This window comes from Mytilus edulis, chromosome 4, assembly GCF_963676685.1.
Source record: "Mytilus edulis chromosome 4, xbMytEdul2.2, whole genome shotgun sequence".
NCBI classification, from domain to species: Eukaryota; Metazoa; Mollusca; class Bivalvia; order Mytilida; family Mytilidae; genus Mytilus; species Mytilus edulis.
The window spans coordinates 88,940,923-88,953,052 of record NC_092347.1 but is presented as its reverse complement, the minus strand read 5'-3'; the positions used below and the strand labels follow the sequence as shown (position 1 = coordinate 88,953,052).

The following is a 12,130-nucleotide window of genomic DNA, read 5'->3' as shown; positions in this document are numbered from 1 at the left end:
ATAACATCACAACATAGAAAAACATACGATAAAATATCAATTGGCAGACTTAACTCAATCAAAAAACGTATGATTACACAATGAACGAATAAATTTGATCTGCGATATCTGAATACAAATGCACAGTTAACTAAATATTAGAGACAAACATTCATGACCAAAAAGCTAACAAACAAATTCAAACACACTGAGAAATATTTAACCAATCAATGTTCACTTTAGAAAAAAACGTTTTTTTATAATCTTGAAGTTTATACAAATGTTGTAAGAATAAGTGAAAAATTGAAGATATTACAAATAATCAAAGCTGGTGTACAGACAAGATCCATATAAATAAAAAATAACAAAAAAGCATTATAAACAGTATCAACAGGTTGAATTAACAAGAAAATACGATTTGAGAGTACTCGCAGTTACTGACAGCTAGTTAAAAGCCAAAACCAATTAATAGTAAAAAATCATGCATCAGAGACTAAAATCGACTAAAACACATCACAGGGATTTAGTATTTTAACGTCATTAATAGTCAAAGAAGACATGACTTGTGCATTGCCAAAAATAAATGTATCGACAGGTAGTAGTATAGTGAAGAGCGACTTCTATAGAAATAAAAGTTAACGTGTCTGTGTCTCTATACATCTCGCCTCAAAAGATAATGAAATTTAGTTATGTTTTAATTTGCTAGTGACAAAATCAATATTAGTGCCAATGTGAACTGCATATATTACTAATAAAATGGCAGGAAAATTAATCAAACTCATTCCAGCGGGAAAGAGGAATAACAGAAAATGTGTGGTACTATTTACAAGTGTAGTGGATTTAAGGGATATGTGGATGCTTTAACACAACTAAAACTAACTGTTACAATCCGCCTTTTCCCCTATTAATACCACCATACCACATGAAAATCTGAAAACCCGTTTTAAAAGAGCTCGCAGTTATTTGTTCAAAAAAAGGTGCTTTACGGTACAAATTTATTGTTTTTGGATACGATACGACATACTTGTTACAAACTACGTGAAAACAGAACAAAGGTCCTTTATAGCTTCGATGTTAGCTAAGACTCCGTGTTGAAGACCGTACTTTGACCTATAAAGGTGAGAGAGTTGTCTCATTGGCACTCCTACCATTTCTTCTCATCTGTAACCAATATGCTGGAATTTCACAAAAATATATTTGTTGAATACGGATGTAGAGTTTTCCAGCAGGTTGTCAACATACCTATGGGAACCAATTGTGTTCCACTTCTTGTCAACCTTTCTAATTTTGATATGTGTCGAAATTCTTTAAGAGCGTAGTAAAAAAAAAACATAAAACAAATCAAAGAAGCATGATTATTTAATTTTACATGTAAGTATACGTTCTTTGCATTAACAATCCAGACTAGACATAAATAAAATATAGATACGGCATCATTTGCATCATTTTAAGACAAAATCATTTTACTCCTATAAAAGAAAAATATATTTAAAATTAATAATTTGAATTGCATTACACTATAAAGTAAGCGACACATGAATAACTGATGTACATTGTACACTTTATAGGATAGATTAAATCACCTCAAATTTCAAAAATTGTGAAGGCGCATAAAAGCCAAGATCATTATTGGAAAACAATAAATTAATTAAGGTTGCATATACGCGAAAATTCTAATTAAACATAAAAAACTTTATGATCATTTATTTTGAATATTTCTTAGAAATTTAATGGGTGATGCTCAATAAATTGACCAGAAATAATTGTGTGCGTAAAACATTTATAACTTCTTGATACCTTATTTTTGCCGTTTGATAATGTGCTTGCATTATGAGTTTTATTCGGAGTTTAGTATTGTTTATTTTACTTTTTGCTTCATATATATCAACAGTTTTGCAACTAAACATAAACACAGCAGTCAAAATACAATTTTATCATAGAGAGGTATGCAAGAAAATATATTTGATAATGATCAGATCACATAAAACATACACTTACGGTATGTTACATATATTGTTTTGCTGTTCTAAGAGTAGTTATTGATCATTTGGTTTATATGTACGTTTTGTCGTCTCGTTTTACTCTTTTAGGCAGCTATAACAGTTGTCGTCTCATATCATTAACGTGGTTTACATTACATCCTTGGTATACACTCATTAAAGCAGCTGTTAGAGGTGTCTGTCGATTCCATCACCATGTTTTACATGATATTCCCTCAATTTACATGTAAGTAACTGCAATATCTTTTTATTTCTCCAATACAAACAGGTGTCAGAGGTGTTTGTCTAATATAATCAACCTGATTTACTTTGCATCATTGTTTATAAGTAACTTCACGATATTCTCATTTCCTCCATCACAAGCAGCTGTCTGAGGTGTCTGCCTCATACTATCCACGTGGTTAACATTACATCCTTTGTTTTTAAGTAACTGCACTATCTTCTCATGTCTTCCTTCACAAGCAGCTGTCAGAGGTGTCTGTCCCATACTATTAACCTGGTTTACACTACTTCCTATGTCTATCAGGAACTGCACTAGCTTCTTATGCCCCCCCTTGCAAGCAGATGTCAGAGCTGTCTCCCTCATACCATCAGCCTGATGTACATTACATCCTTTGTCTATAAGTAACTGCACTATCTTCGTATGTCCCCTCTTACAAGCAGTTGTCAGAGCTGTCTCCCTCATACCATCAGCCTGATTTACACTACATCCTTTGTCTATAAGTAACTGCACTATCTTCTTATGTCCTCCCTTACAGGCAGATGTCAAAGCTGTCTCCTTCATACCATCAACCTGGTTAACATTACAGTCTTTGTCTATAAGTAACTGCACTATCTTCTTGTGTCCCCACTTACAAGCAGCTGTCAGAGCTGTTCCTCCCATACAATCAACCTGGTTGACATTACATCCTTTGTTTATAAGTAACTGCACTATCTCCTCATTTCTACTTTCACAAGCAGCTGTCAGAGGTGTCTGTTTCATACCATCAACGTGGTTTACATTACAGCCTTTGTCTAATAGTAAATGCACGATTTTCTCATATCCTCCCCACACGAAAGCAGCTGTCAGAGGTGTCTGCCCCATACCATCAACATGGTTTACATTACAGCCTTTGTCTAATAGTAAATGCACGATTTTCTCATATCCTTCCCCACAAGCAGCTGTCAAAGGTGTCTGACCCATACCATCAGCCTGGTTTAAACTACATCCTTTTTCTATAAGTAACTGCACTATTTTATCATTTTTTCCTTTACAAGCAGCTGTCAAAGGTGTCTGTCCCATACCATAATGGTTTACACTACATCCTTTGTTTATAAGTAAATGTACTATCTTCTTATTTCCACTCCAACAAGCAGCTGCCAGAGGTGTCTTCTCCATACCACTAACATGGTTTACATAACATCCTTTGTCTATAAGTAGCTGTACTATCTCCTCATTTCCTCTTTCACAAGCGGCTGTCAGAGGTGTCTGCCCCTTACCATTAGCCTGGTTAATATCACATCCTTTGTATATTAGTATCTGCACTATCTCCTCACATCCTTGATCACAAGCAGCTTTCAAAGGTGTCTGTCCCTTACCATCAGCCTGGTTACTGTTAAATCCTTTGTCTATAAGTAACTGCACTATCTTCTTATTTCCCTCCTCACAAGCAGCGGTCAGTGGTGTCTTTCTCTTACAACAAACCTGGTTTACACTACATCCTTTGTCTATAAGTAAATGCACGATTTTCTCATACCCTTTCTCACAAGCACTTGTCAAAGGTGTCTGCCCAATATCATCAGTTTGGTTTACATTACATCCTTTGTCTATAAGTAGCTGCACTATCTTATCTCGTCCTCTCTCACACGCAGCTGACAGAGGTGTCTTCCCCTTACTATCAGCCTGGTCAACATCACATCCTTTGTCTATAAGTAGCTGCACTATTTTCTTATTTCCTCCGCCACAAGCAGCTGTCAGAGGTGTCTGCAAAATACCGTCAACGTTGTTTACATTACATCCTTTATCTATAAGCAACTGCACTATTTTTGCATTTCCTCCACCACAAGCAGCTGTCAGAGGAGTCTGCAAAATACCATCAACCTGGTTTAAATGGCATCCTTTGGTTATCAGTAACTGTACCATATTCTCCCGTCCTGTCTGACAAGCAGCTGTCAGAGGTGTCTGGCTTATACAATCAACCTGGTTGACACTACATCCTTTGTCTATAAGTAAATGCGCTATCTTTTCATTTCCTCCGACACAAGCAGCTGCCAGAGGTGAAAGTTCCATATTCTCAGCCTGGTCTATATTACACCCATTATCTATAAGTAAATGTACTATCTTTTCAAATCCTCCCCAACAAGCAGTTGTCAAAGATGTATGTCCCATATAATTAACCTGGTTTACATTACATTCATTTTGTAAAAGTAACTGCATTATCTTCTCATTTTCTTTCCTACATGCAGATGTTAGAGGTGTCTGTCCCATACCATCTCTCTGGTTTACATTACATCTCTTGTTTATAAGTAACTGCACTATCTTCTCATGTCCTCTCTCACAAGCAGCTGTCAGAGGTGTCTGTCTTAAAATGCTAGTTAGGTTTACATTACATCCATTTTCTAAAAGCAGATACACTATTTTCTCATCTCCTCTCTCACAAGCAGTCGTCAGAGGTGTCTGTCCATCACCATCACACTGGTTTACATCACATCCGTTTTCTATAAGAAGCTGTACTATCATCTCATTGCCATCCATACAAGCAAATACCAGAGGTGTCTGACCCATAAAGTCGTCTGTATAACATCCTTTGTCTACAAGTAATTGCACTATTTTCTCATTTCCTACCCTACAAGCAGCTATCAGAGGTGTCTGGCCGTCAAAATCAGTCTGGTTTACTTCACATCCATTTTCTATAAGTAATTGCACTATATTCTCATGTCCTCCTTCACAAGCAGCTGTCAAAAATGTATTGGAAAAAGCAATATTAGGAACACTGTTCTCTAAATCAACATCTTTGGAAATAAAGAATTTAACTATATCATAATATCCTCGGTCGCATGATAATATTAGAAATCCTAAACAACTTTCATTGAAATTTTTTGAAAAGGTTCCCGGATGTATTTCTTCAAAAAAGAACTTGTCGTGTAAAGACTGTAATACTTTGATAAAAGAAGCTCTATATTTTTCATGATCCATCTGTGGATTGTAAGAAAATTCTTCCAGGTTACCAAGTTTTAATTCATTTAGTATTCTCTCAAAGTACTCCTGTTCATACTTATTTGTTATCAATATAGTAAATTTATGACGTTGTTCATTGATCGATTCTAGCTGTGTACGGTCATTTAAAATGCCAATGCATGCATGACGCAACATGCATCTGACCATTGTATCCTTGTTACCGAAATAACCACACATAAAATCAAACATTTGGTCATGTATAACCTTATACTCATTACCTATTTTCCGTACGTAGGTTCCAATAATGCTGTCAAAGACCGTTTCCATTTTACATCTTGGTGTACCACGGTTTAATCCACAAACTTCAAAAATGGTGTCCCACTCAAGGTTTTTGCTGTCAATGTTTTCAGTATAGATATCAAATAATGACTCTTTAATAATGCCATTATGAAGAACACAAAGAAAAAGTGCGCAATATTTGTATGGATCAATTGATTTTAACTTTATCCATTCATTTTGATATGTTTCGTAAGGACAGTTTAAAAAATCTGTCAGATTGAAATTTTCATTTTTAGAATAAAGATAACACATCAATGGTGTAACTGTTTTGTTTTCATCTTTCAACAGCTGAATATTAGTTTCGGTCAAATACTTGGCACAGATGGTTAGCCTGTTCTCTTTTGAATATTCTTCTGACAAATTAAAAATATTCGATTTGAAAACAGTACATGTTGCATGAAAGTTTTTTTTGTCACTGTAAATATCTAACCGACATGTTGCTGCTATTTTTGTCTTCCCCTTTTCCAGCATCCTTTTGAAATTTTCTTCTTTTTTTTGCAAATATTTAATCTCATCAAAACAAGCTGTAAATCGTCCACAAATATCATCAAAAACAAACATCTGTTTTTTGTCCTCTTTATAATGATCAATTATATCCTTAATTGCTAAACATGGAATTATATTGTAATCTGTTGTTGAATGTAGTTTCAAAGCGATATGATGGACCAACATACTCTTACCAATACCAGGTTCACCTACTACCAATACACTATGTTCTGAATCAAGGATCTGTGAAATATCTTCTACAACAGGTGTTTCAACGAACATCACGTCTTGCTCTTTCCATAACTCCATCTCGACATTGTGCGAATCTACAAATAAAATAAAAACATTTTCACTACTATTTTGAATCGATTTTGAGCGCATTAATGAAATTATTTTGTTTCAATATCATATGTTAAATATGATAAACCTTCATACATATATATTTCATCTAATGCCTAATATAGCATGTACTGTCTCACAACTGTAGATTCTATTGACGAGACGATGTTGTCTCGATATCCAAATAGCATAAGTTCGATTCCCGGCGAGGGAAGATCACAAATTTCCGTCTGTTGTGCTGATATTTAAAACAGTTATGTATATATATATATGTATATATATTCTCCTGGTCATAAAAAGTTATATCTCCCTCAGAAAACTAGAGCCTCTAAAGAGCCTGTGTCGCTCACCTTGGTCTATGTGAATATTAAAGGAAGCAGATGGATTCATGACAAAATTGTGTTTTGGTGATGGTGATGTGTTTGTACATCTTACTTTACTGAACATTCTTGCTGCTTAAAATTATCTCTATCTATAATGAACTTGGCCCATTAGTTTCAGTGGAAAATGTTAGTAAAAATTTACAAAATTTATGAAAATTGTTAAAAATTGACTATAAAGAACAATAACTCCTAAGGGGGTCAATTGACCATTTCGGTCATGTTGACTTATTTGTAAATCTTACTTTGCTGAACATTATTGTTGTTTACAGTTTATCTCTATCAATAATAATATTCAAGATAATGACCAAAAACAGCAAAATTTCATTAAAACTAACAATTCAGGGTCAGCAACCCAACAACGGGTTGTCCGATTCATCTAATAATTTCAGAGCAGATAAATGTTGACCGGATAAACAATTTTACCTCATGTCAGATTTGCTCTAAATGCTTTGGGTTTTGAGTTATAAGCCAAAAACTGCATTTAACCCCATGTTCTATTTTTAGCCATGGCGGCCATCTTGGTTGGATGGCCGGGTCACCGGACACATTTGTCAAACTACTAACCCAAAAGATCATTGTGGCCAAGTTTGGAATAATTTGGCCCAGTAGTTTAAGAGGAGAAGATTTTTGTAAAAGATTACTAAGATTTACGAACTAGAGGCTCTCAAGAGCCTGTGTCGCTCACCTTGGTCTATGTGCATATTATCAATGGACACAGATAAATTCATGACAAAATGGTGTTTTTGTGATGGTGATGTGTTTGTAGATCTTTCTTTACTGAACATTCTTGTTGCTACAAATATTTCTCTCTATAATGAACTTGGCCCAGTAATTACAGTGGAAAATATTTCCTAAAAACATGACGAAAAAGTTGTTAACAATTGACTATAAAGGGCAGTAACTCCTTAAGGGGTCAATTGAAAATTTTGGTCATGTTGACTTATTTGTAGATCTTATTTTGCTGAACATTATTGCTGTTTACAGTTTATCTCTATCTATAATAATATTCAAGATAATAACCAAAATCTGCAAAATTTCCTTAAAATTACTAATTCGGGGGCAGCAACCCAACAACAGGTTGTCTGATTTGTCTGAAAATTTCAGGGCAGATAGATCTTGACCTGATAAACAATTTTACCCAGTCAGATTTGCTCTAAATGCTTTGGTGTCAGAGATATAAGTCAAAATCTACATTTCCCCTCTATGTTCTATTTTTAGCCATGGCAGCCATCTTGGTTGGTTGGACAAGTCACGCCACACAATTTTTAAACTAAATACCCCAATAATGATTGTCGCCAAGTTTGGTTAAATTTGGCCCAGGAGTTTCAGAAGAGAAGATTTTTGTAAAAGATTACAAAAATTTACGAAAAATTGGTCAAAATTGACTATAAAGGGCAATAACTCCTTAAGGGGTCAACTGATAATTTTGGTCATGTTGACTTATTTGTAGATCTTACTTTGCTGAACATTATTGCTGTTTACAGTTTATCTCTTTCTATAATAATATTCAAGATAATAACCAAAGTCTGTAAAATTTCCTTCAAATTACTTATTTCGGGGCAGCAACCCAATAACCGGTTGTCCTATTCATTTGAAAGTTTCAGGGCTGATAGATTTTCACTTGATGAACAATTTTACCTCATGTCAGATTTGCTCTAAATGCTTTGGTTTTTAACTTATAAGCCAAAAACTGCATTTTACCCCTATGATTTATTTTTAGCCATGGCGGCCATCTTGGTTGGTTGGCCAGGTCACGCCACACATTTTTTAAACTAGATGCCCCAAAGATGATTGCGGCCAAGTTTGGATTAATTTGGCCATGTAGTTTCAGAGGAGAAGATTTTTGTAATAGATTAATAAGATTTACGAAAAATGGTTAAAAATTGACTATAAAGGGCAATAACTCCAAAAGGGGTCAGTTGACCATTTCGGTCATGTTGACTTATTTGTAAATCTTACTTTGCTGAACATTATTGCTGTTTACAGTTTATCTTTATCTATAACAATATTCAAGATAATAACCAAAAACAGCAAAATTTCCTTAAAATTACATATTCAGGGGCAGCAAACCAACAACGGGTTGTCTGATTCATCTGACAATTTCAGGGCAGATAGATCTTGACCTGATAAACAATTTTACCTCATGTCAGATTTGCTCTAAATGCTTTGGTTTTTAAGTTATAAGCCAAAAACTGCATTTTACCCCTATGTTCTATTTTTAGCCATCTTTTTAAACTAGAAAAAAGTTAGCCTATTTTTAGCCATCTTGGTTGGTTGGCTGGGTCACGCCACATATTTTTTAAACTAGATACCCCAATAATGATTGTGGCCAAGTTTGGTTTAATTTGGCCCAGTAGTTTCAGAGGAGAAGATTTTTGTAAAAGTTGACGACGACGGACGACGGACGACGGACGACGGACGACGACGACGACGGACGACGACGACGACGGACGACGACTACGACGGACGCCGGACGCAAAGTGATGGGAAAAGCTCACTTGGCCCTTCCGGGCCAGGTGAGCTAAAAATGGCTCGAACAATAAACCCATTCAGATGACCTTGTAGATTGTGTTTTATCATGATATAAAATGTATGATTTAGCTAAACGGCTTGAAATCTTATAAAAACTTATCAAGATATCAGGTATGTATATAGATTCTACCACTGCATCCAGTGTGATACGATATTTATCCTCTCGAGACAGTTTTTAAATTCAAAACTGTCGAGAGTGGATAAATATCATATTACACAATATTTGGTGGTGGAATCTGCTTCTCTAACGATTCTTAAACATATATGCAGGCAAACTAATTCCGTCTTTCAATTGATGTGCAAAAAGATGTTGTTTCTATGTGACGTCATCAGTTGTGGTCGTCTTTTCCATGTCGTCGCAATAGGAAATTCAGAGGAAAAAATAAAATTCGACAACATAATCGAATTTTGACCAACGAAGAACTGAGATCAAATGAACCACAAGTTGATTAGATAAAAACAATCAAGATGTCAGGAAAGGGATACAGTGTAAGAATTTATAGAGAAAATGTGTTACACCATTTGTTGTATGTTTTGTCTACTTAAAGTCCATCAGTGATGCTTGAATTAAAACAGTTGGCTGGAAAAATTAAAAACAAAGTTGAAAAGCATTAGAAAATGTGGAAAAGGTATACCCGATAAAGCTAAGGCAATCTATACCTAGGAGTTTACACACTTATATGAGCTAATGAATAAAAAAAGCTATGATTGTTTGGATTGGAACACTATATCAAGAAATCTTCTTATTTATGATGAACGCATAAAGAAATGAAATTGAGAATGGAAATGGGAACAACCCGACCAAAGAGAAGACATCAAAAATTGAAAGAGAATATATAACACCCCCCCCCCCCTTTTTACAAATATATAAATTGTACCGACTTCCGTAGAGTCACCATTTTAAGGGTGTATCCTAAAACCAAGCGTACAAGTAACGCAATATTGTTTAGCCTAACAGTTTTTATTTGTCATGTTTTAATTAAATACGCCAAGATCGATTATAAATTTTCACGTAAAATTTATTATAATGTAATCCAAAAAGTGCTAACATTGCTATGCAAGTATGTTTTGAAACATTGTTCTTGATTTTGAAATGTCAATCAAAGGGTAAATTCGTACGGCCTAATCCTGTTTATTTGTTTACTTTCAAATCATTAAAGATTTATAATCAACTTTAATTATATGTAGTTTTTTTTTTTACATTTTGCACTTTTGAAATTCCAGCAAGATGGTCATGATAAACAGCATTGATACACGTTATATTGTATTCATAAAATAAGTAATTTATATAAAAAAAAAAATACAACATACATAAATATACTCCTTACCTGTCCTCACAACGATTTATGTGTTCGAAGAAACCAAAATAGATGGTTGTGCATATATGAAAATAAGGAGTTGTGGTATGATTCCCAACTAGACAACTATCCACAAAAGTTCAAATGAAGTAGATTTAAACAATTATATGAAATAGTGGGGACTTTAACAATGATAAACAACCCACTTCATACAGTTGACTATACAAGGTCCAAACATTAAAAAAAAATGTAAATAGACAATTGATAAAACTAACGACCAAATCTATAACAAATACATTATATGGTTATCTTATTTATATAAAAATATATACATTAACTCGTGTAAATGAGACAGGACAATGTTAACTGGACACAAGACAATGTACATCAGACAAAGGACAAGAGATATAAGACAATATTAATGAGACAGGACAATGTTAACGAGACAAGAGACAAGACAATATATATGAGACGAGAAACAAAAGACAAAAGCAAGACAATGAAAACGAGAGACAATATACAAGAGTCAAAAGACAATGAAAACAAAACTAGATACAAGAGACAATGTAAATGAGACAAGATACAAAAGAAAATGTTAATGAGACAAGATACAAGATACAAAAGTCAAGATACAATTTTAATGAGACAAGACACAAGAGACATGAAACTATACAATGTAACCGAGACAAGATACAAGATACACGAGACAATGTAAATGAGACAAGACGCCATTTTAATGAGACATGACACATGACAATGTAAACTAGACAAGATACAAAATACACGAGACAATGTAAATGAGGCAAGACACCATTTCAATGGGACAAGACACAAAAGACATGACACGTGAACGAGACCAAAGACAAGAGACTCGACAATGTGTAATAGACAAGAGACAAACGGAAATAAAAACGAGACATGATGCAGACTGTAAAAGACAATGTACACCGTGACAAGAAACAAAAAACAATGTACAAGTAACAGTAAACATGTGACGATACACAATGAAGACGAAACAAGAGACAAGAAAAAGTAAACAGGACAAGATACAATGGACAAGACAAGACAATGTGAACGAGACAAGATACAAAATACACGAGACAATGTAAATGAGGCAAGATACCATTTCAATGGGACAAGACACAAAAGACATGACAATGTGAACGAGACCAAAGACAAGAGACTCGACAATGTGTAATAGACAAGAGACAAACAGAAATAGAAACGAGACATGATACAGGCTGCAAAAGACAATGTACACCGAGACAAGAAACAAAAAACAATGTACAAGTAACAGTAAACATGTGACGATATACAATGTACACAAAACAATAGACAAAATGTAAACAGGACAAGATACAATGGACAAGACAATGTGAACGAGACAAGATACAATAGACCATGTAAACAAGACAAGAGACAAAAGACAATTTAACTAGGTAATACAAGCAAATATGTATATAGAATATTTGTTATTTTTTATTTTATTTAGGCACTTAGCTATGGCTAAAAATTACAGTGGTGTTCTCTGCAATAAGACGAATTTAACAGTCAATAACAGAAGAACATTATTAAATAAAAAAAATAATAGATTATTTGGCCTCTTAAAAGGAATAT

General features: G+C 34.3%; 1 protein-coding gene across 1 annotated transcript in view; it reads right to left on the bottom strand.

Moving 5' to 3' along the window:
- Nucleotides 1–2,147: 2,147 nt before the first annotated feature.
- LOC139520936 (serine/threonine-protein phosphatase 6 regulatory ankyrin repeat subunit C-like) overlaps nucleotides 2,148–12,130 on the bottom strand; it is a 64,092-nt gene continuing 54,109 nt past the window's right edge. Inside the window, exon 8 of the mRNA XM_071314037.1 lies at nucleotides 2,148–6,287. Coding sequence (XP_071170138.1) covers nucleotides 2,284–6,287 — 4,004 coding nt within the window. The 3' untranslated portion in view covers nucleotides 2,148–2,283. The remainder of the gene's footprint in view (nucleotides 6,288–12,130) is intronic.